General features: G+C 46.9%; 1 protein-coding gene across 8 annotated transcripts; it reads left to right on the top strand.

The window, feature by feature from the left end:
* The first annotated feature begins 3,770 nt into the window (after positions 1 to 3,770).
* Positions 3,771 to 22,411, top strand: WDR31 (WD repeat domain 31). 8 transcript variants are annotated; one of them, XM_025432790.3, is made up of 12 exons: positions 3,811 to 3,902; positions 5,248 to 5,435; positions 7,519 to 7,623; positions 11,412 to 11,555; positions 12,010 to 12,142; positions 14,098 to 14,172; positions 14,952 to 15,096; positions 15,409 to 15,509; positions 16,906 to 16,973; positions 17,985 to 18,126; positions 20,503 to 20,665; positions 22,215 to 22,411. In XM_025432790.3, exons 4-12 carry the CDS (start codon positions 11,443 to 11,445, stop codon positions 22,373 to 22,375), a joined length of 1,101 nt encoding a protein of 366 aa, XP_025288575.1. In that variant the 5' UTR covers positions 3,811 to 3,902; positions 5,248 to 5,435; positions 7,519 to 7,623; positions 11,412 to 11,442; the 3' UTR covers positions 22,376 to 22,411. The 8 variants fall into 8 exon arrangements, with proteins under 8 accessions (XP_025288578.1, XP_025288571.1, XP_025288574.1 ...); XM_025432787.3 differs by having other exon boundaries at positions 3,812 to 3,902; positions 11,415 to 11,555; XM_025432793.3 differs by lacking the exon at positions 5,248 to 5,435 and having other exon boundaries at positions 3,771 to 3,902; positions 11,415 to 11,555; positions 12,013 to 12,142.
* Positions 22,412 to 24,534: the final 2,123 nt, after the last annotated feature.

Here is a 24,534-nt window from a genome sequence, read left to right as displayed (position 1 = left end):
TATGCTGATTACATCCGTAGCATTCTACTTGTGTCTTGATTGTCCATGACTACCATCCTCTTTTGGTCTTTATTCAAAAATATTCCTTGTGGGGCACCTGGCTGGCTTAGTTGGTAGAGCATGCAACTCTTGATCTTGGGGTTGTGAGTTGGAGCTCCATACTGGGTGTAGAGATTACTTTAAAAAAAAAAATCTTGAGAAGATATATTCAATGAGCACCTACCATGTGCTAGGCCTGTGCTGTCCAATACCATGGTCTCTAGCCACAGGTGGTTACTTAAGTTGCCTTAAAATTAAATACAATTTAGGGGCACCTGAGTGGCTCAGTCAGTTAAGTGTCTGACTTTGGCTCAGGTCATGATCTCAGGGTCCTGGGATCTAGCCCTTCATGGGGTTCCCTGCTCAGTGAGGAGTCTGCTTCTCCCTCTTCCTCTGCCCTTCCCCTCACTTGTGCTGTCTCTCTCTCTCAAATGCATAGATAAAATCTTTTTAAAAAACTCAATACAGGGCAGCCCCGGTGGCGCAGCGGTTTAGCGCCGCCTGCAGCCCAGGGTGTGATCCTGGAGACCCGGGATCGAGTCCCACAGTCGGCTTCCTGCATGGAGCCTGCTTCTCCCTCTGCCTGTGTCTCTGCCTCTCTCTCGCTCTCTCAGAATAAATAAATAAATAAATCTTTAAAAAAATAAATAAAAACTCAATACAATTTAAAATTCAGTTCTTCAACTGCACTAGTCACCCTTCAGGTGCTCAGTAGTCACGTGTGACTTGGGCCCAGCATATCGGACAGTGCAGGCAGCGGAAAGTTCTATGCAGTGCTGTGCTAGACCTTGTATTAGCAACAATAAATACAGGTGTAAATAAAACTCTGTCACTGCCCTTACGGAGCTCAGAATTAAGTGAGAGAAACTAGTCAATGGACAATCACACTGTGTTAGGGAAAGTGTGGGGGCCTTAGAAGCCCAAAGGAAGGGTAGCTAACTCGATCTGGAGAAAGAGAGGAATGGTTAGAGAAGACTTGAGGGTAGAGACGGAGACGGTCTCTAAGCTGAGGATAAATAGCCAGCCAGACAGGTGAGGGGATGTAGGGGAGACACCCTGGGCAGAGGGAACACCGTGTATGAGGTTTCAAAGTCAACAGCAGGGTGAGCCAAGAAGCTGCAAGTAGTTTAGACCATTGAAACCCACAGTGTGGGTGCCAGAGGTGGAAGACGAGGCTAAAGAGATACAGACCAAGCCTTACTGACTTAGGGAAGGACTTTGGACTTCACCCTGAATATCGATTATCTGTTGTCTATCACAAACCACCTCCAAATTTAGTGGCTTAAAATGACAACTTTATTTGCTCACAATTCTGTGGGTTGGCAAATTGGGCTGGGTTCATGTGGGCTCTTCTTTGGAGGATTACTCGTGTGTTTATAGTCATCTGATGGCTCATTTAGGACTGGATGGTCTAAGACATTCTCACTAGTGTGGCTGCCATGCAGTGCTAGCTAATGGATGGGCCATGTGTCTTAGACTAGACTGGGCTTCTTCCTATGGTGGCAGTGTTCCAAGAAGATGAAAGCAGAGACTACAAAGCTCGTTGAGGCTTTAACTCAGAAGTAGCACAATGTCACTTCCACCACTTTCTCTGGGTCAAAATAAGTTTTAGACCAGCCCTGATGAGAGAAGCTACAGAGAATTTGTGGCCATTTGTAATTTCTCACACTCTGGCATGATGTTGGCCTGAACCAAGGTGGTGGGTCGAGGGAAGTGGACAGATTTTTTTTTTTTAAAGGATATATCAGGGGCAGAAATAAGAAGTCTTGGGGTTTGTTCTGGAACTAGGAAGAGAGAGTGAAGTTACAAATGACTCCAAGATCCTTGACGTGGGTGATTGGTGAATGGTAGTGCCCAGCATTCAGAGGGAAAAGAGGAAGAACAGGTTTGGGAGTGGGGGGGGAGATGATGTTTTCAATATGAGTCACAGCCAGGTGGAGATGGATAGAAAGCAGGTAGATATGCAGGTGTAGGGAAACGTCTGGCTAGAGATACCAGTTTGGGAGTCTCGGGTGCCTTAAACCTAAAGTATCTTCCAGAAGACCTGCATCCTCAGACCTGGGAAATCTTGAGGGCAGGGATTAGGTAAATCAACTCCGTAGCTGCATTCAGCCTAACCAGTGTCTCAGGGCAAAACTGTCAGTCTTTGCTGGTTGAAGGTTCCCAGGTTGTTGTGGACAAAAGAGATTAAGGTTACAGGGAGAGCCCTCAGCTCTGGACTAAGATCAGTGTTGGTACGGGGGTAGATCCCAGCTTCTGTTGGGAACAACAGGACACTGACTCAGAAAGTCATGAATAAGTGCATCATCACGGAGGGAGGTCTACAGGGGCTAGAGGAACCCTCATCAAGAATGTTGTGGAGGTGGGGGCGCCTGGGTGGTTCAGTGGCTGAGCATCTGCCTTTGGCTCAGGTTGTCATCCTGAGGTCCTGGGATTGAGTCCCACATCAGGCTCTCCACAGGGAGTCTGCTGCTCCTTCTGCCTATGTCTCTGTCTCTCTCTTTCTCTCATGAATAGGTAAATAAAATCTTTAAAAAAAGGAATGCTGTGGAGGGTATTGCCTCTTCCAGTTGGAAGACAGACACATAAATAAAATCTTTAAAAAAAAGAAAAAATGGCCCAGTGGTTGAGCATCTGTCTTTAGCTCAGGGCGTGATCCTGGAGTCCCCGGATTGGGTCCCACGTCGGGCTCCCTGCATGGAGCCTGCTTCTCCCTCTGCCTGTGTCTCTGCCTCTCTCTCTCTCTCTCTGTGTCTCTCATGAATACATAAATAAAATCTTTAAAAAAAAAAAAAAAAGAAGAAGACAGACCCAATGGCCAGTCCTAATATACTGCGAAGCGAATTTCCTCTTACCCCCCCTACACCTGTTCCCACAGGCACCTAACTTTGGGAAGCTCCCCAAGTCTTCACTGAAGGCGGTTCTGCTGGAAGATCAGCACCACAGCAGGGCCCTAGGAGGTGCAAGAGAAATGTTGGCTAGCATCCCATTCATTCATGCATTCATTCACTCATGCATGCATTCATTCATTCATTCGACATTCCACAAGCCCTTACTCTACACCAAACCCCGTGCCCTAGGAATACAGAAATGGGTCGACTCGAGTCTGGAAGCAATGCACCTGCCGCTGCTGTTAGTTCCTGCCACTGTCTTCCCTCTGCACCTCACGAAGGATACTGAGGGGTCTTTGCTGCGGTGCTGGGCTGTGAGGTCTCGGTGCAAGAGAGAATGAAAGGCATAGGAGTGTGGGGGACCTGCAGAAGGGCCCAAGGATGGCACCGCGGGCGGAACCACAGGAGGCTCTGCAGAAATACACCCCCACCTCCCCCTGCGCCAATATTTATTTATTTATTTATTTATTTATTTATTTATTTATTTATTTATTTATAATCCTTATTTAAAAGATGACGATTCAGGGACGCCCGGGTGACCCAGCGGTTAAGCGCCCGCCCTCAGCCCAGGTCGTGACCCTGGAGACCTGGGATCGAGTCCCACGTCGGGCTCCCTGCATGGAGCCTGCTTCTCCCTCTGCTTCTCTCTCTCCCTGTGTCTCTCTTGAATAAATAAATAAAACCTTTAAACAGTAAATAAATGAGGATTTTTCATTCCTCGGCGACCGTTCCGGCGGTCCCGCCCCTCTCGCAGGCGATGGACCCGCCGGCCTGGAGCCTCAGCGGCCGGCGAGCGGAACTGCGGTTCCGGGGAGAGCGAGCGCCCGGAGGCTTTTCGCGGGGACCCCCGCCCTAGCGACGCGCGCCGCGTTGCTAGGGGCGGAGACGCGGGAGGCTGTGCCGCGTGGTGGCGGCGGACGCCTCGCACTCGGCGCCCCCCGGGCCTCGGCTCCCGGCCCCGCCAGCCCGCCGGTGGGTATGGAGCGCGAGGAGGGCGGCGGGGAGGGGCGGGGGGAGCCCTCGCGCCCCGCAGGCTGCAGCCGCCCGCCTGCTGAAAGCGGGGAGCTCGAGGGCCGGCCCTGGGCTGGGAGGTGCCGCAGCGCCCCCCCACCATCTTGGGGGATGAACCACGCAGCCCCCCCTCCCCACCCACCCCCACCCTCCCCATAAGCTTTGACAGTCCGCGTGGGTAGACCTGAGAGACTGGAAGGGAGCACTGGACACAGGTTGTCCCCTAAACTTGGGGCAACCTTAGTGGAAATTCTGGCCTAATGCTGGCTCCCTGTGAGACTCTGGGCCTCAGTTTCCCCCTCTGTACCACGAGGGTGTCGAATCAGGCCATCTTCCAGTGGTTCCACGGCGGCTTTGTTTGTATTTGTTTAGGGTTTGATGCCCTGTGCGCGCCCCGCCCCCCAAGGAGATCTGGGGAGAGGGAGGGAGATGGGACATCAGCATTTACCTGAGCAGTGGACCGGGAGTCAGGGAAGTCAGGGCAGGTACCCCGGCTCTGCCTCTGCCTCGTGTGACCTTTAGCAAGTCTCCACCTTCTGCTGAGTCGCACTTTCTCCGTGGAAATGACAATTGGGTATCTGCTGCAGTGTAACGAGGAGGCTGCACTGGAGACTTAAAAGAGAATTGTCTGCCTTAGGTTTAGAGTGACCTCTTGGTATCTTAAGGTCCGCGGAAACCAAATTGAGGCAGAAATGGGTCCTGGGATTCAGATTTAAGCCTAGTTTCATCTGGAACCAACAAGGATGTCCAGAGCCATAACTGGGTTTATGGCTTTTCCTAGTCCTCTCCAGCCTTTCCTGAACCTGAAATTTGGGACAGAGCCCTGGGAACTGTTCCCTGAATGATTTGTTGTTGGGCAATTTTGAAGGACCCTTATGTGGTTGGGTCCTTAAAAGCTTCTTGCAGGGCGCCTGGCTGGCTCAGTCAGCAGAGCGTGTGACTCCTGAGCTCAGGGTAGCTTGAGTTCAAGCTGGCCGTTGGGCATGCAGCCTACGTTATTTTTTAAATTTTTATGTGTTAAAGATTTATTTATTTGAGAGAAAGAGTGTGAGCGAAGAGGGTGGAGAAGCAAAGGAGAGAGACAAGCGGACCCCACGCAGAGCCCAATCCCAGGGGCTGGATTTGGTCCTGATCTCAGGACTCTGAGATCATGATCTTAGCCAAAACCAGAAGTCAGACACTGAACTGACTGAGCCACCCAGGTGCCCCTGGAGCCGACTTAAAAAAGAAAAAAAAAAAAAAAAAAAAAGGCTGCTTGCTAAACAACTCTTCACCTTAGTATGCCATTCATTCATTCATTCCACAGATATTTGCCTTGCATCCATTCTCCCAGGCCGTGCTTAAAGCTCAGATACAAAAATGAGCACGATGCTTTCCCTCTTCTCAAGTGTATTGGATGTTCACAGTATAAACAGTGGAAGATAACTGAATAGTGTTTTTGCTTCTTTGATTAGTCTACTCATAATAAATCACAACTACACGGACATTATTGAAGTATGTATACTCTGCTGTTGAGATTTTATTTTTTTTATTTTTTAATTTTATTTTATTTATTTTTTTTAATTATTTATTTATTTATTGATAGTCACACAGAGAGAGAGAGAGGTGCAGAGACACAGGCAGAGGGAGAAGCAGGCTCCATGCACTGGGAGCCCGATGTGGGATTCGATCCCGGGTCTCCAGGATCGCGCCCTGGGCCAAAGGCAGGCGCCAAACCGCTGCACCACCCAGGGATCCCTGTTGAGATTTTAAATTGCCTTGGTATATAATACAGAACTTAAAGAATTCTTAGCCTTAATGTGATCAATCACTCTGGCCAAGAGACATAACTGGCTTAGGTTTAATATCCTTCAGACTCATATACCCATTTATATATATTCTCTTTGTATATTTGTTACATATGTTTAACATGTGTGTATTAACAGTAGCATTAATGGTGTAAGTTGGCAGAAATTGCTCCTTTCAGTTGCTGTTCTTGTTAATCTAGCCATCATGCCAGTAGCCAGGTTCACATCATGCCAGTAGCCAGGATCAAGAGGGGGCTTTCTACGCACTAGCTTTTATAGAGATGCAGTGTAATGTGCTGACCCAGCACAAGAGCTCTGGAGTCAGACTGCCTGCATTCAGGTTTCAGCTCTGCCACTTATTTGCAACTTGTCTGTAAAGTTGCAGGTTGTCTAACATCTCTGCACCCCACTTTTCTCATCTTCAAAAGAAGATAGTAACAGCATCTAGCTCAGAGGCTTGTGGAATACATCAGAAGAGTTAAAGAATATAAAGCATTTAAAATAGTCCTTGGCACATCATAGTGCTGTCTTTAATCTTTTTGTTTGTTTGTTTTATGATTTAATTAATTAGTTAATTTGAGAGAGAGATCATGGGGTGGGGGGAAGGGTAGCAGGAGCAGCAGACTCCCTTTTTAGCAGAGAGCCTGACGTGGGGTTCAATCCCAGGACCCCAGGATCATGACCTGAGCTGAAGGCAGACGCTTAACTAACTGAGCCACCCAGGCGCCTACCATCTTTGATCTTTACAGAAACCCAGTGAAGATATTCCATCTTACATATAGGAAACAGATTCCAAGAGGCTCAGCAGTTTGCCCAAGACCGCAGGGAACTGTAAGTCAGATCTGAGTCTGTCCAATTCCCGTGCTGATGCCCTGAATCAAATGTTATCTCGGACTCTTCTGTGTTGCTCTGCATTTTTAGAATAAGCTACACTGTTAATTGGTAGGGTTTATTTATTCGAGTTCTTAAAATAGAGCTGTTAAAATGCAATAAAACCCCACGTCAAGAGAGCTATCTAGTTAGAGTTTTGAGCAGATAATGTTCCTGCCCTGATTCTTTAGATCTTTAGATAAAGGGTTTATATTGTGATGATTTTGAAAAGCTCTTCCATCTCAAATTCTATGATTCATTCTTACTAAAGTATTATTTTAAACAGGAGAAACTGCCTTTCTCATGGCAACAGTGGCAGTCAGCTCTGGAAATTTTTGAACAGAAGTACTATAAGAAAAATAAGTGTTTAATGATGTACTTAAATATTTAAATATCTCCTTCTTTGGGGGTGCCTGGCTGGCTCAGTCAGTAGAGCATAAGACTCTTGACCTCAGGGTTGTAAATTCAAGCCCCACGTTGGGTGTAGAGTTTACTTAAATAAATGCAAATTAAAAATAGTTGTATAGGGATGCCTGAGTGGCTCAGAGGTTGAACGTCTGCGTTTCACTCAGGGCATGATCCTGGGATCCAGGATCGAATCCCACATCGGGCTCCCTGCATGGAGCCTGCTTCTCCCTCTGCCTGTGTCTCTTCCTCTCTCTCTGTGTCTCTTGCGAATAAATAAATAAAATCTTTTAAAAAATTATAAAAAATAGTTGTATAATTAACATTATGGTACACTTCCCTAATTGTTGGAAATATGCCAGTTATAAGATATTGGAATTTTGGAACGTATCTCTTTGTGAGGGAAAGCTATACTCAACAATCTCTTTAATTAAACAAGGTCTTTATTTACCTTGTGAATCTCCTTTCAGTGCAAGCATATGCTTAGAGAGAGATTAATTTAAGCATCTTTTCAGTAATTACAGAGATTAGGAAGTGGCTGCCTGAACTGTTTCCCAAAGGATAAACATTACAAAGCACTGAACACGGCAGCTCACCAAGAAAATCCTATTGGTTTGGGGGTAAGTAATTCTAAAAGTTATCTTTTGCTTAGAATGTCCTGTGAGTGCTCTTCACATGGAAAATACGGCTCCCTGCAGTAGAGCTAAGAGTCCCATCAGTTTGAAGCAAGGCCAATCCGTTTATAGCACCTGCTCTGTTTGGTGACCTAGATCTGTGGACAGCCTCTATCCTTAAATTGATGGTAAGGTTGAAATGGGCTATGCTGGCAGATGGGAAGCCCCTCACCCTCTCCCTGTCTACAAGCGATACACCATCGCAAGATTTTTAAAAATTATCCTGGCGTATTTTCTGTCAGCATATCGTGTGCTTAGTATAGAGAATCCTAGACTGTCTGAACAGGAAGGGACCTTTGGTTCCCACTTCTTAGCAAGAAATGATGTTGCCAGAGTGTGTGAGCCACTAGAGGAACAGCGATGAACATGACCAAGTCCTTCCTCTTGTGGAGCACAGTCTACTAAAAATGATCTAATGTGCTGTCCTCGTTTATAGATGGGGCAGCTGAGGTGCAGAGCAGGGGACGGAGGAGCCCAAGGACACACAGCGGGATGAGGCAGCCTTGGGGCTGGTGCCCAGGGCTCCTGGTGCCACACACGGTGTTCTTTCCACCGCACTGTGCTTCCTTGCAGTCACCTATCTTGTCCGGAGGTCAACTCTGGCAGCTTCTCAAAGTGTAGGCTGCAGTTCTGGAACACGGTTTTTTAATGGTTACGATCGAGAATACTTGGTGAATTTTAACTTGCTGTTCTTCCTGTAGACCATTCTTCCAAGAGCTGGGCTGGTCATGCCTGTAAGAAACTCATCTCTTAAAAAAAAAAAAAAGAAAAAAGAAAAAGAAACTCATCTCTTATGGGCACCCGGGTGGCTCAGTCGGTTGAGCATCAGACTCTTGATTTGGGCTCAGGTCACAATGGCAGCATCTGGCCCCATGCTGGGTGTGGAGCCTACTTAGGGGTCTCTCTCTCCCTCTCCCTCTGCGTGCCCCCCCACCCACGTAATAATTTAGAAACTCAACTCCTAGACTTTAAGCAGAGTCTCCAAAAGATGGGAACTCGGTACTCCCACCCTCCCTTTACTTCTCTCTATCCTCTGGCTTCTCAGAATAGCTAGTTGCAGAGGACATGAGTGACCCAGAGTAGCTGAGATTAGCCCCTACCTCGTCAGATACGTTCAGTCCCAGCAGATATCCTCCTGGCCATGTCTTCCTGTCACTTTCTTCGTATTTCACCAGCCACCAGAATAGGAGCTGCACAAATCAGGTGCTTAGGAGGTGTTTTCTGACTGAACATATGGATTAGCATCTTTGAATGTCTAATTCATTCTCTCTTAGTTCTAGCCTTGCCAGTTGTTGAGGACAATGCAAGTACATCTAAAAAACACTTAGTAATTCTATTTCTTGTAATATGTCATCCATTGTTGGCATTATTTAAGTTCTAGGCCAGTGGTTCATAAACTTTTTGGTCTCAAGACTTCCTTTTACTGGGGAGGGGGTGCCTGGGTGGCTCAGTGAGTCAAGCCTCCGACTCTTGGTTTCAGCTCAGGTCATGATCTCATGAGCTGTGGGATCCAGCGCCGCTGTGTCAGGCTCCATGCTCAGTGGGGAGTTTGCTTGAAAGATCTTCTCCCTCTGCCTCTCCCCTGCTCGCTCTCTCTCTCTCTCTGTCTCTCTCTAAAAATAAATAAATCTTTTGAGAAAAATTATTGGGGATCTTAAAGAGCTTTTGTTTATGTAGGTCATAGATTGGGTTCTACTCTGCCACCTATTGACATTTAACACAGATTTTTATGGGAGCAGCCTGGGTGGCTCAGCAGTTTGGCGCCGCCTTGGCCCGGGGCCTGATCCTGGAGAGCTAGGATCGAGTCCCACGTCCGGCTCCTTGCATGTAGCCTGCTTCTCACTCTGCCTGTGTCTCTGCCTCTCTCTCTCTGTCTCTCGTGAATAAATAAATAAAATCTTTAAAAAAAAAACCCACAGATATTTAAAAAATATTTACTTATTCATGTTAATAATAATAGACTTATTATATAGGTTAGCATAAAATAATTTTATGAAAAATGTGTTTTCCAAAATGCACAAAAAATTTGGTTGGAAAGACTGGTATTGTTTTACATTTTTGCAGTTCTTGTTCATATTTGGTTTCAACATAAGGCAGTTGGATTCTCTCTTTTTAAAGATTTTATTTATTTATTCATGAAAGACAGAGAGAAAGGCAGAGACACAGGCAGAGGGAGAAGCAGGCTCCACGCAGGGAGCCTGATGTGGGACTCGATCCTGGGACTCCAGGATCACGCCCTGGGCCTAAGGCAGGTGCTAAACCACTGAGCCACCCAGGGATTCCAGGCAGTTGGATTCTCATGTCAGCTTCTGCATTCAGCCTATTGGCAATATGTGGTTGGGGTTGTAGTGTAAGAAGAAAATCAGACCTCACACAGAGTTGTAGTTGGAGGAAGGAGGACCATACGGACTCCTTGAAAGGGCCTCAGGAATCCCCACCGGCCCTCAGACCAGTCTAGGTCATTACCTGTGTTGTCTCATGTAGTGTCATCAGCTCTCACATCTCATTCTTTTTTTTTTTTTGTAAAGTAGGCTCCATGCCCAACTTGGGGCTTGAACTCATGACCCTGAGATCAAGAGTTGCATACTCTCCCGACTGAGCCAGCCGGGTGCCCCTCATATCTCATTCTTACTACAGAATAACCTGGCACACTGGTTTAGAGAAGTGTCACATGAAATCATTTAAAAACAAACCAGCAAGCTATGACCTTTAGAATAACTTAGGTTCTTTTCAAGAGGCATCACTGGTGAAAATTATCTTTTATTTTCAAATACACATTCCTAGTATTTATTGTGGCACAATTACGTATAGTATAAAATGTATTGTTATTTAGTGCAGGGACAGTGTTACACAACGATCACCACTGTCTAGTTCCAGAATATTTACATGATCCAGGGGGATCCCTGGGTGGCTCAATGGTTTAGTGCCTGCCTTCATCCTAGGGTGTGATCCTGGGGTCCTCTGATCAAGTCCTGCATCGGGCTCCCCGCAGGGAGCCTGCTTCTCCCTCTGCCTGTGTCTCCGCCTCTCTCTGTGTCTCTCATGAATACATAAATAAAATATTTTTTAAAAAGCAACAAAACATTTTCATGATCCAAAAAGGAAACTCTGTTCCCTCATCACCCCAGCCCTTGGCAAGCACTAATCTGCTCTCTGTCCATATAGATTCTGACTGGGGGTATTTCATACCAATGGTCTCATAGAATACGTGGCGTTTTGTGTCTAGCTTCTTTTGCTTAGTTTGATGTTTTCGGGGTTCATCCATCTTATAGTATGCTTCATTATGTTATTTATTTTTATGGCTAATATTCATTGTATGGACATACCACATTTTGTTTTTCCACTCATCCACTGATGGCCATTTAGGGTGTTTCCCCCTCTTGGCAATTGTGAAGAGTGCAGCCACAAACATTCATGTATAATTTTTTTGTGCAAACACCTGCTTTCAATTCTTCTGGGTGTCTTCTCAGGAGTGGAATTCTTGAACATATGGTAATTCCACATTTAACTTGTTGAGAAACCTCTTTGTATTTTTAAAATTCGTTTTGTCTTTGTTTTTCCTGATCTGATTATGCTTTATGGGTGGAGGGGGGTTGTGCATTCCCAGGGCATAAGAGGAGGCAGGGGAAAGAGGAAAAGCAAAAAAGTACAATAAATTAGTCTTTTAAAAAAATAAGGCTTCATTTTACATAACCACACTAACAAAATGAACAGTATGTATTCTTTTTACTAAGCAGGGAACACAGCTTCCAGTAGCTACAAGGGATGCTGCTGCTCGGGTGCCATCTGAAACGAGCTCCTCACAAGGTTTTGTGTAGCTTCTGTGCAGGGATGGGGAAGCTGCAAAGCAAACTCAAACACAGCACTTATAAATACAGGTATGGCAATCCTGCATTGGGATCCCAATTTTGTCATGTTGCATTAAAATTCTCCACTAAAGAAAGAGAAGGCCCAGAGCGATTATTGATGACCTTCCCCGAACAGGCAGTTTTCTGAAAATAGGTCTGTTTTCTTTTGGATGAGAAACAGCTAATGTCTGCAGCCACACGGAGAGGGGCCCTGTGTCTTTGGGAATGAGCTCTAGGGTGAGCAAAGACTCTGGGCCTCTTGGCTTCAAGTTTCCCCTTTATTGGATTCCAATCCTTCAGGCATTCTGAGCAGACTCGGCATTAATAATCCCATTTCTGGCAATGGCCGTGGGTCTCCCTTCTGCACTTCTTTTCCAGATTTCTCCTCAGGCTGGCCTCTCCTGTGGGCCATCTCATCTTCCCCTTGCCCCCCCGCCCCCGTACTCTGTACCAGTGGGCCTCTCATTTGCCATCCTCTCTTTAGCAGGCCCGACGAAATTATAGAAGAGAGAACTCAAACTAAAGCTTGTCTGGAGTATAGCCCAGCCCACGTGGATACGGTTTCGGTCGTTGCTGCCCTGAACTCAGACCTGTGTGTCTCTGGAGGAAGAGATAAGGTGGGGTTTGTGGTGCTTTCCAGGGAACCAGCTTACTGTGGCCAAGGGAAGGTATTTGAGAAGGAAGCGCTGATTCTCTGGTTCCAGCAGCAGCGTCGAGTAGCGTGAAACCATAGGCTCTGTCGGTTGAGCGTCCGACTCTTGATTTTGGCTCAGGTCGTGAACTCAGGGTGATAAGACCAAGCCCTGCATCAGTGGGGACTTGGAGCCTGCTTGAGATTCTTTCCCCCTCCCCTGCTGTCCTCTCCCCTGCTTGTGCTCTCTCTCTCTCTCTCAAATAAATATTAAATTAAAAAAAAAAAAGAAAGTCCAGTCTCTTTTATCCTGCTCTTTTGCCCAAATCTCTAACTGGCATGCATCATAATTCTGCCCTTCTGTGTTCCTGTCTTTCCTCCCACTGACACTGAATCTGATTGCTTCTCCCTGTCACGTTTGCTTCCATCACAGGACTCACAGCTAGGATGGTGGTAGCAAAAATGTTGATTCTTTTAATACCTCTCATTTTCATATTTCATGGATTTTTAAAAATTTATACACTTATTTTACTTATTTGAGAGAGAGAGAGAGAGAGAGAGAGCGCAGGGGGAGGGGCAGAGGGAGAGAATCTTCAAGCAGACTCCCTGCTAAGCATGGTGCTCAATCCCACAAGCTATGAGATCATGACCTGAGCGGAAACCAAGAGTCAGAAAAGTTCAACCAGCTGAGCCATCCAGACACCCCTGTATTTCCCAGATTCAAAGAGGTTCATGTTTTGATACTTGAGCACCTCCGAAGTCAGTATGCATCTAAAAATTGATGATAGGGGCACCTGGCTGGCTCAGTCAGTAGAATGTATGACTCCATCTCAGGGTTGTGAGTTCAAGCCCCACATTTGGTGTGGAGCCTACTTAAAATAAATTTTAAAATAAAAATAAAAACTGTTGATAAAGCATGGATATAATTTAATTGGCAGCAGTTTGTCTTAAAGTTAATATCATCTTAGATGTATGAATTTTATTTATATGATCTTCACCTGTGAGGGGTAGGTCGGGAAGGATTATCCTCTCTGTTTTACAGATTAAGAAACTGGCATTTAACCAGGTTAAGTGCTAACATGCTCCTTTCTCTCTAGCAACGAATTACAGAGACTGGGCCAGAGGATGCTAAACAGGGAGTCTCCTGTTCAGGAGATTTATGACAAAATGTTAAAGTATAGGGCCGCCCGGGTGGCTTAGAGGTTTAGCACCGCCTTCAGCCCAGGGTCTGATCCTGGGGACTGGGGATTGAGTCCCATGTCGGGCTCCTTGCATGGAACCTGCTTCTCCCTCTGCCTGTGTCTCTGCCTCTCTCTGTGTCTCTCATGAATAAATAAATAAAATATTAAAAAAATATATTAAAGTATATACCTAGAAAAAGGACAGAAAAAAAGTTTTAATGATGATTCTCTCTGGCAGATGGGATTATGGATTTTTTTTTAATTAGAAAAAAGTGTGATGTGTTTTACAATCATGTGAGTATACATAACACTACTGAACTGTACACCTTAAAATGATTAAGATGGTAAATTTTCTTTTTAAAGACTCATTTATTAAAGAGAAAGTGCAGGGGGAAAACTCTTATCCCACGTAGAATTCTAATTCAGCATCCATGACCAGAATCTCAGGCTGTCAGTTCCCTTTGAGGAGTGTCCTCCTGAACCCATCAGCAAGGCTCAGAGCAGTGGCCCATTGCCTTGCAGAGAGACAGAGCACCCGTCAGGAGGAAAGAAAAGAAAGTCCACATAGGGAGACAAGACTAGGGATACAACAATAAAGCCCTAACACTTGACGCAAGTCCCTTTACAGAGAGGGAGAAATTAGGTAGAGAATGAAATAAAGGCTTGTTTCAATTAAATAAAATATTTACTTAAAATATTCAGAGATTCACTTCACTGAAAATATTACAGAGATGCTAATGACTCTAATGACTCTCCGCAGACAGTTGTGGCCTATAACTGGAAGACTGGAAATGTGGTGAAAAGGTTCAAAGGACATGAGCGAGAAATCACTAAGGTAATTATCAAATGATCATTATCAGGGAGGGAACTTGGAACTGAATAAAGGAGTATTAATGGCTCTAGATGTAGGAGTGATTGGATATTCAGTCTTAAAAATAACGCAAGGGCCTCATTTGATGCCTTGAGGCCCTATTCGAGGAAAAGCAGAGCAAACCATTCCCTTAGCTATTCTATTGTTACAGGCATATTAGACATGATTTTTATTTGGTCACTAAGCCCTTAATAGTTCAGGTGGTAAATAGAGAACAACTCTCCCTGCTTATCCTAATTCAACAGGGACATGTTTGGAGGCTGCCTGTGTGTTTACTGTAGGTAGAAAAATAATAAATGATACAATTTCTTTATATTTTAAATATATTATAAATAAATTATAAGTAAATAAATGATAAAATCTCTATACTCAGGAACCCCTCTTGGGGAAATTTTTAAAAAGCCAACAACAGCTAAATAAAAATTAATTTATTAAAAAAGCATTGCAGGGTAGACTGAGCTCCTAGCAAAAAGGATAGAGAATGCCAGTCTCTACAACTCCCCTCCCTGAAATCACCCTAAATGAACTGAAAAGCAGAATTGAGTTGCAGACTCTGTCATAGTGAAACCAGGCAACAGCCACAACTCATGGTGCAAAGTGTGGTAGCGACACACCAGATGCAGTGCATTCCCATGGCGACGTAGAGAGAGCCTCAGGCTCTGACACCTGCAGCCCCAGGTCTGTTGCCCATTTTAAAGTCCAATCAAACAAGCACACCGGAACTTTTTTTTTCTCTTGAGCAGATAGCCTGTATTCACAAATCCAGCCAGTTCTTCAGCGCCTCTCGTGACAGGATGGTCATGATGTGGGACTTGCATGACCCCTCACAACCAAGGCAGCAGTTCTCTGGCCACGCCATGGTGGTCACTGGATTGGCTGTGAGTCCAGGTAAAGTCAAACAGATCTCTTCCTAATGCTGTCGTACTTTTTTTTTTTTTTAAGACCTATTTATTTATTTTGAGAGAGAGAAACTGAGTGGGTGTAAGCAGGGGGAAGAGCAGAGGCAGAGAGAGAAGCAGGCTCCCACTGAGCATGGAGCCTGACACAGGGCTCGATCTCATGACCCTCAGATCATGACCTGAGTGGAAACCAAGGGTCAGACACGCAACTAACTGAGCCACCCTGGTGTCCCCTGTTATACTTTCTGAAAAGCTCTGTGCCAGGCCCGTCTCATGGACCATGTTTCCCTTGTTTCCCCAGACTCATCACAGCTGTGCACTGGCTCTCGGGACAATACTCTGCTTCTGTGGGATGTTGGGACCGGACAGTGTGCGGAGAGAGCTTCTGTCTCCAGGAACCTGGTTAGTAACTCACACGCAGTAGAGAGTGGGACAGCAGGAGGGAGCAGGGGGCAAGGCACGCAGCCTGGGGGAGAGATGAGGAGACCTTCCGGGCAGGAGAGGCTGGGGGCCTTGCTACTGCTCACCCTGAGCTCTCTGTCAGACCCTGGCCTTTCAGGGTTTCCAGATTGGATGATCTTTTGAGGTCTTCTGCTCCAGAGAACACCTCCACTAGTTCACATTGGAATTTTAAGTGGTGTCCTCATTTGTTCCCTCAAAATGCAGCTATTCCATATCTGCTGTGCCAGGAGCAGGGTTAGCGGCCCAGGACACAGTCCACCAGAGCTCACAGCTTCTGGGCAAAGAAACAAGCATGACCTTTTTGCTCTAAGTATAATTTGCTCTATGAAGACCAGTGTTTTCTGGTAGCAGGCTGGTATATAGCCTCACAGCCTTTGAGGTCAGTCATACCTGGGTTCAAACTATGGATCCATCACTTTTAAGTCATCTCTACCCTACTGTGGGGCTTGATCTCACAACCCTGAGATCAAGAGTTACATGCTCTACTGACTGAGCCAGCCAGTCACCCCAAGGTCTGTCACTTTTTAGCTGTGTTACTCCAAGAAAGGCACTTAGACTGTCAGTGTCTTCATTTATAAAGTGGAGGGAATCCTATGACCTGACATTGGTAGATGTTCCTTTAGTGGTCATTAAATATCACGCATGGTTATCTTCTCCAGTTTTTTTTTTAATTTTTATTTATTTTTTAAAGAGTTTATTTATTTATTCATGAGAGACACAGAGAGGCAGAGACACGGGCAGAGGGAGAAGCAGGCTCCATGCAGGGAGCCCGATGTGGGACTCGATCCCGGGTTTCCAGGATCACGCCCTGGGCCAAAGGCAGGTGCTAAACCGCTGAGCCACCCAGGGATCCCTCTTCTCCAGTTTTGAAGACAACCCTCCATGGCAAGGTGCGCTTGCTCTGTGCCCCCGGTATTTGTGGAGGTTGTTGGAAGAAAATCCTGTCACGTCAGGTTGTTTTGAAAACTGTTTCATGCCTGTCCAGCAGGGGGCTACAGGGATGGGGAGAAAGAACACTTCTGAACCCTGTGAGGCCTTAGAGCAGGGTTTCAGTGGTCCCACCACAGAACAGGGGGCTGCTCCCCTTAGCTGCTACTCGCCAGCAGCTCTCAGCAGCACACGTATGGGCACCTGCTACCATTGCTGCTGCCGATCCAGGGGATGTCAGTAGAGCACGACTGCTGGGTATCTACAAAACACCGACTCCCTCCAAGTCAAATGTGCTAGTCAGCATCCTTGGGAAGTGGTGGAGAGATGCTATTTAGCACAGTCTACAGGAATTACAGCGGAAGAATGACTTGGTGTGGAGAAGTTTTGAAAATTTTGCTCTTTCCAGGTCACTCACATGTGCTGGGTCCCTCAAGAACCATATATACTACAGACTTCTGAAGATAAAACCATCAGGTGGGCTTACTGAGCAGCAGTCAAGGTGTTTCTGGTGAAGGTTTGTGGTTCCCGTGCTTACATGACTCCCTTCCCTCCTCTGCTTCTCCTCCCTGCTGTGCCTTCCCAGGGCCTTCTGCTCTTTTGCCCCTCACTGAGACTGGGGTCTCTCTGACCTGGCCCCTTGGACCACCTGGGTAGAAGTCGAATGCCAGGAGGTCAGGCCAGGAAAAAGCCCTTGTCCTGAATGGTTTTGAAGCAGCTGATGTCTGACCCCCATATTCACCCCCTGTGTGAATATGTTCAGATTAACCTCAGGACCTGTCACTGGCTTGTCCCACCCTTCGGGCTGCCTGGCTCCACTTACTGCCCCTGCTCAGCTCCAGGTGTTCTCAATCACCCAGCCCTCAGATGAAGCCTTATCTGGGGAAATGGGGTTGGAATCCCCATTAGGAGAGTCATGAAGTAAATCGTTCTCGAGTAGAAAGCACAATGAGAAACTCTGGATCTCAGAAGACATTCATTCTACTTAGGAAATAGTGGGAATGAGGTAAGAGATGAAAATGAGACAAGAGGCTGAACAAAACATTCCCCCATGGACCCCATGACCCAGGTAGGCCAAGGCCTGCAAGTCTTTTGTATCTGATTCTGGAATGGTGACTTCTGCTCTGGATCATAATAACTATCTTTTTAAAAAAAAAAAATTTAAGTCACAGGCACAGAAATATCCTCTTGTCCATCGAAAGCAGTATCCCAAAGGGCCAAATTAACAAATTAACTTGTACAGTTAGGATGCTTGGTCTAAATTCTTATTAACTGGATCTCAAAATAGAAGGAACTCAGACGTCATTCAGTTTGGTTATTTCCTGGCAGCTTTTGAGTCTCCAAGGTTGATCTGGTTCATACTCCTGTTTTTAGATAAATCATGACATTCTCTCTGACCGGCCGAAGCAGCAAAGAGCTGAGGCTTATGTTAGTGGGTATTTCGGACACATTTACCACAGACTCATTTCCTGCAGTCATGTCTTGCAGATTATGGGACAGCCGGGGGCTGCAGGTAGCTCATGTATTTCCCGCAAAGCAGCATATTCAGACCTATTGCGAGGTCAGTGAGGATGGACACAAGTGTATCTCCTGCAGCAACGGCTTTGGAGGGGAAGGCTGTGAAGCCACGGTAAGAGATTGTGGGCGTCTGGGGGTCTGATGGCTGATGAGCAAATTATTTACTCTGACCTCACCTCCATACTGGGCTACATAGGCAAGCCCTACTAATGGCTCAGGCCTGTTTCAAGTGCATACTGTACGTGATTCTTTGCATTCCAGATGCATCTCTCAGGTAACTTCTATGAGCCTTGGGGCTTTCTGAATTGGTAGTGGAAAAGAGGGATGGGATGAGAGTCAAGATAGGAAGGTGCTAAACACAGAACCAGTTTGCTAACATCCCTACTCCCAGCAGAGCTGAGAAAGGGGAGGGACTATTTGAAGAGCCACATTATTTCCATTGTACATGTGGTCACAGTAAAGGAGGCTCAAGCTCTTCCGGGAAGTTTGAAGTGCCAGTGTTGGCCAATGGCCCACCCCAACCCTTACCCGTATACCTTTCCTCACAGTTAATTTTGGGTTAGATTGCATTGGCTCCTTCAAAGTACCTTGGATTCCTCATTGTAGAATATAGGTTAAAAAGGGCATCTAGTCCAAATAGAACAATTACGGCTCCCATTGTATCAAACCTTACACACTAGGTGCTGGCCTGAGCACATGACATGGAGTATCTCATTTAATCCTTACAACAGGGATCCCTGGGTGGCGCAGCGGTTTGGCGCTTGCCTTTGGCCCAGGGCGCGATCCTGGAGACCTGGGATCAAATCCCACGTCGGGCTCCCGGTGCATGGAGCCTGCTTCTCCCTCTGCCTATGTCTCTGCCTCTCTCTCTCTCTCTCTCTGTGTGACTATCATAAAAAAAAAAAAAAAAAAAATCCTTACAACAGCCTTGTCCGTTAGGTTCTATTATAATTGCCATTTTACAGCTGAGCAAATAGAGGCATGGCAAGTGAAATCTCTTGCACAAGACCACACCTCTGATAAGTGGTAGGTTGGGGTGTTGAATCCCAGGCTATTGATGTAGCATCTCTTTACCAAGCTAAGCATTTCTAGCAACTACAACCGACAGTGTCCTGTGATTTCCTTATTTTCCGGATCGCTCTCCTCTCTGAACATTGTTCTTTTGAATTACATGGTATCCAGGGACTTCATTATTTTTTGGACACAATTCAGTTTGCTTTCCTCCTGGAACATTCTCTAGCGGTGGTCTGATCATATCAACAAGAGTGGGATGGGTAGAACTTTCACCTCCTTTGTTGGAGAGTCTCATCATCATTTACCAAGTTTTAGCATGTAGATAAGAAATTAGAAAGGCTGTGCCTCTGTGTACTTGTGAGAAGGTGTTCCCAACTGTGGGGTCTCCAAGGATCCACAGAGGCGAGGAGGCTGAATGTTAGGCAGCTCTTGAGCTGTTGTGTAGAAAGGCGACCTCAGGGCACCTGGGTAGCTCAGTCAGAGGAACATGTGATTCTTTCTCCTTTTTTTTTTTTTTTTTTTAAGATTTTATTTATTTACTCATGAGAGACACAGAGAGAACGAGAGGCAGAAACACAGGCAGAGGGAGAAGCAGGCTCCACGCAGGGAGCCTGATGTGGGACTCGATCCCAGGTCTACAGGATCACACCCTGGGCTGAAGGCAAGTGCTAAACCGCGGAGCCACCCAGGGATCCCCAAGCATGTGATTCTTGATCTTGGGGTCATGAGTTTGAGCCCCACCTGGGTGTAAAGATTATTTGAATGAAAAACTTAAAAAAAAAAAAAAAAGTAGCCAACCTCATACTGTCCCATCATCCTGTAGGACTTGGAGCTTTCATTTCCCTAACCATGACATTAATGAGGGAGGCAGCGACCCTCCCAGTACATCCTTAACCAGGGTTGTTTAAGATAGTCGATGTTTAAAATAATCATTAGGGAGGATGGGGTAGTTTGGTGATGGGCATTGAGGGCACGTGATGGGAGGAGCACTGGGTGTTACACACAACTGATAAATCATTGAACACTGCATCTGAAACTAAGTCGGTACTTTATGTTGGCTAATTGAATTTAAATTAGAAAAACAGGGACACCTGGGTGGCTCAGCGGTTGAGTGTCTGCTTTGGCTCAGGACGTGATCCTAGGGTCGGGATTGAGTCCCACTTTGGGCTCTTTGTTGGGAGCCTACTTCTCCCTCTGTCTGTGTCTCTGCCTCTCTCTCACTCTCTCTCTATCAGGAATAAATAAGTAAAATCTTTAAAAACAAATAAATAAATTTAAAAAACAAAAAAATAATCATTGGATTGATGATTCGGTATGTGGGTGGATGGATGAAGATGAGGGGTAGCTACATAAGTGGGTAACTGGAGGGAAGAGGTGGGTCATGAGAAGGCGGGGAGGTGGAAGTCAGTGAGGGTAGCATGTATAAAGCTAGAGAGTAGGTACGTTTGAGCCAGCCGGTGTCATTACTCTACAGTTGTGGGACCTACGGCAGACGCGGAACAGAATATGTGAATATAAGGGCCATTTCCAGACTGTCGCATCCTGTGTCTTTCTACCAAGAGCACTGGCCTTGATGCCTGTAATTGCTACCTCGTCACATGACTGCAAAGTGAAGATTTGGAACCAAGATACTGGAGGTAAGCAGCCTGCTGGTGGTGCTTCTCAAAGTTACATGGAGTCCTAAAAGCTTCCTTGAAACTCTTTCTTTCCATTGCTCAGCAAGTACAAAGCCACCCATGTCCTGCCACTCTCCAAGGCCCGTAGTGGTTAAAAGATGACAGTATGATATCGGGATTCTGCTGACCGTCTGGCTATAAGCCATCACTGCGGGAGCCCTGGTGCCATGCTGTTCAGACTGGTTCTGGAGAGCTCAAATACATTTAGCTCTTGGTAGTCTTTCTATCTGAAGTTCTTCCTCAGGTTTAAATGTGTGATGCTCAAAAACGTCTGACAAAGAGTAGAAGGATTGCCATTTTCAAATTCATTTTTAAGGTCTAAAATGAGAGTCTCAAAAAAATAAACTAAATAAATAAATAAAATGAGAGTCTCAGCTCGTGGCGGGGGTGAGGTAGCGTAAGGATGGTCTCCGCAAGACTGCCCGGTTTGACGCTGCAGCTAAGGTTTGAGATCACAGTAAGGTCATGATACGTCAAAGCACCAGAGAAAGACGCCTTGGGGAACACAGCTCCGCGGAGCCCTCAGTGAAGTGGAATGCCAGAGCCACTCCTACCGGCTGATGGTGAAATATTCAGGAATTTTTTATAAGGTCATAGTGGGAGTATTTATACCACAAAGGGTGCGAGTGCTATGAGTAAAGGTGGTTGGTTTTTTTCTTCCAGAAAGCTGCCTTACCAGCACTCCACTGGCTCCAAGCTATTTTGTCCTGGACCCTGAGTTCTGACAGACACAGGAATAGTGTGAACTTAGAGAATCGCATGACAAATCCCTCCCACGGTTACTTTCCAGAAACTTAGCTTCCAGCAGGGGAGGATAGGGTAGCCCTATCTTTTCTCAGGGAAAAGACGTGAGATCATGTCCAGGGGCACACGAGCCGAACTTCCGTAGGGAGCACAGCCCTGCTGTATCCCCCACCTCTCCAGCTGCCCGGCACAAGAGTGGTGGGAGGTGGAGAGCAGCCTGTCCCAAGAGTCCACGCTCCTAAACCTGAGGCCAGGGACAGCAAGGTCTGAGAGTGCTGCCCGGCCCACCAGGTGTGCACCTGTAGATCTTAGAAGAGCAGCTTCCGAGACAGGGGCAGAGGGGACACTGGGTCAGCCGGAGGCCCCCAGACTGCCCTGCAGGTCCCAGTTTCCTCTGTGTTGAAGGGAGCAAGGCCCCAGCAGCTGGAGAACAGCACCCCTGTCTGTTTGCTCCGCCCCAGCCCCTGCTCTGTACTCTGGGCGGGCGGTCAGGGAGGGCGCCAGGCCAGGCCCCGACTGGATGTGCCTCTCAGTGATACACACCTGGTTTGGGCCACGTGCCGTTCTCTGGAGTTGAAGCCTTGCGGCTGGCCCACGTCTGCCTTCCCCCGGTGCGCAGCCCTCTGGAGCACGGGTGCTGCTCCTGCCGGGGTTCGAGGCGGAGGGCACGCTTTACTGACGCGGTTCCTCACAGAGACCTCGCGCGCCCCGACGCCCCGACGCCGCGTGCTCGGCCTGAGCCGCCGGTTCTCTCTTCCTCCCCCAGCCTGCCTGTTCACCCTGTCCCTGGATGGATCAGGACCTCTGACCTCCCTGGCTGTTGGCGACACCGTCTCCTTGCTGTGTGCAAGTTTCAGCAGAGGAATTCACCTACTCCGAGTGGAGCGGGACCCCGGGCTGCAACTGCGGGAAGTGGCGGCCTTCTGAGGCCCAGAGACACTGGTCAATAGCAAACCGTGGCCCTGTCCTTCCTCTGTGTGGCTTTGTTTTTCCCTGTGATCTTGCGGGGAGGGCGACGTGGGTCCTGGATCCTCTGCATAGGTTCACTTGGCAGGTGCATCAGGGCTTGAAGGCCAGGTGCAGTTGAGAAACGTGGGCCAAGCGTAAGGTTCCCCATCTCGGTGCAAACCACAAGCAGTTTGCAGGAACCTTTGGGACCGCTCTTTACAAAGTTCGTGGCTCCGAACAATGAGCTGTAGGTGTAAGAGTGATCGCCTCTGTCTGTGAGTCCGAACGCAGGGTTGAGTGTACTGGACTGACCTGTTCCAAGCCTCCCCAGAAGACAAAGCCTCAGGCGGAGCGGCGGTGTTCAGGTGGCCTCCTGGTTACCCAGCCGGGAAAGGGTAGCGCAGCCCCACAGGGGACATGGCTTGCGGATATGGGATTCGGCTCCGGCCACTGCTCCTCGCGAGGTGAAGAAGTCTTGGCTTCTACTCGGAGGAGCAGCCGAGCGCAGGTGGTGCATCCTACACCAGCGCTGAGGAGGCATGGAAATTAGACCCCAGGTGGCTTGAAAAGGCCAACGACTGCAGGGCCTTGCCCCGAATCCTAGTTATCAGACCTGTGCTGTGCATAAGAAAATGGAGAGGTTCTAGAGATTAAGGCTAAAAAAAGTGTCATTTGTACATTTTAATATTTTTGTTTCATTTTATATAAACTCTTTTGGGGGGATGGCCGGTGTGAGGCAAAGGGGAGTCTACAGCAGCAGTAGAACATAGACAGCAAGTGCCTAGGTGGCTCAGGAGTTGAGTGTCCAGTTCTTGATTTCAGCTCGATTCATGATCTCGAGGTTGTGGGATTGAGCCTCACGTCAGGCTGCACGATTAGTGGGGAGTCTGATGAAGATTCTCTCTAAAATAAGTAGGGCAGTCCCGGTGGCTCAGCGGTTTAGCGCCGCCTTCAGCCCGGGGCGTGATCCTGGAGACCTGGGATCGAGTCCCATGTCAGGCTTCCTGCATGGAGCCCGCTTCTCCCTCTGCCCCTCTCTCTCTCTCTGTGTCTCTCATGAATAAATAAATAAAATTAAGAAAAATGTGTTTTAAAAAATAAAATAACAAATAAAAAAGTAAAATCTTAAAATAAAAAAAAATAACATAGAACAGAGGGATGGACTCCACCTTCTGCTGCCAACCACTGAACCTTCCTTGGTGAGGAGGGACTGGGTGTTCAGGCCGGCCTGTGTGGCCCCCAGGACATCCGTCCCCAGGATGGTGCTCGCAAGCCCATTTCCTTCAGGGAAGGTAGAGTCCCTCCTGCCTTCAGGAGAGCCCAAACATAAGGCAGCTGAGGCCTGAACATTAAATTGTGTGTGTGGCTGAAATTATAAGAGGATCTTTGTTTTTACTGAAAGGTTAAAAGTGATCTGGAAAAGATACAATTTGGAGTGCTATTCTTCACATATAATCTAGACTGTCTATAATTTAGGTCCCAATTTGTATTTAAAATATTGTTTTCTTGGAAATAGCTACCAGCTGGGGCACCTGGCTGGCTCAGTCAAAAGAGCATGTGACTCAGTCTCAGGGTCATGGGTTGGAGTCCCAAATGGTACGGAGATTACGTAAATAAATAAAACTTTAAAAATAGGGCACTCAAAAAAAAAAAAAAAGAAAGAAAAAAGAAAAAAAAAGGGCAGCCCGGGTGGCTCAGCAGTTTAGCACCGCCTTCAGCCCAGGGACTGATCTTAGAGACCCAGGATCAAGTCCCTCGTCAGGCTCCCTGCATGGAGCCTGCTTCTCCCTCTGCCTGTGTCTCTGCCTCTCTCTCTGTGTCTCTTGTGAATAAATAAATAAAATCTTTAAAAAATAAATAAATAAAAATAGAGCACTCAGTTAAGCGACTGCCTTCAGCTCAGGTCATGATCCCGGGGTCCTGGGATCCAGTCACCATTGGGCCCCCTGCTCAGTGGGGAGTCTGCTTCCCCCTCTCCCTCTACCCCTCCCCGCTCAGGCGTGCTTTCTCTCTGGCTCTCAAATAAATCAATAAAATCTTAAAAAAGTTAAAATAGCTACCAGCGACTAAAGTACCGTGATACAGTGAATATCACTGATATCACAAAAGTATCAGACAAGTTCCCCCCTCCTTTTCCT

This window comes from Canis lupus, chromosome 11, assembly GCF_003254725.2.
Source record: "Canis lupus dingo isolate Sandy chromosome 11, ASM325472v2, whole genome shotgun sequence".
In the NCBI taxonomy this organism is placed as follows: domain Eukaryota; kingdom Metazoa; phylum Chordata; class Mammalia; order Carnivora; family Canidae; genus Canis; species Canis lupus.
The sequence above is the reverse complement of the archived record's forward strand: the minus strand, read 5'-3'. Positions and strand labels throughout refer to the sequence as shown.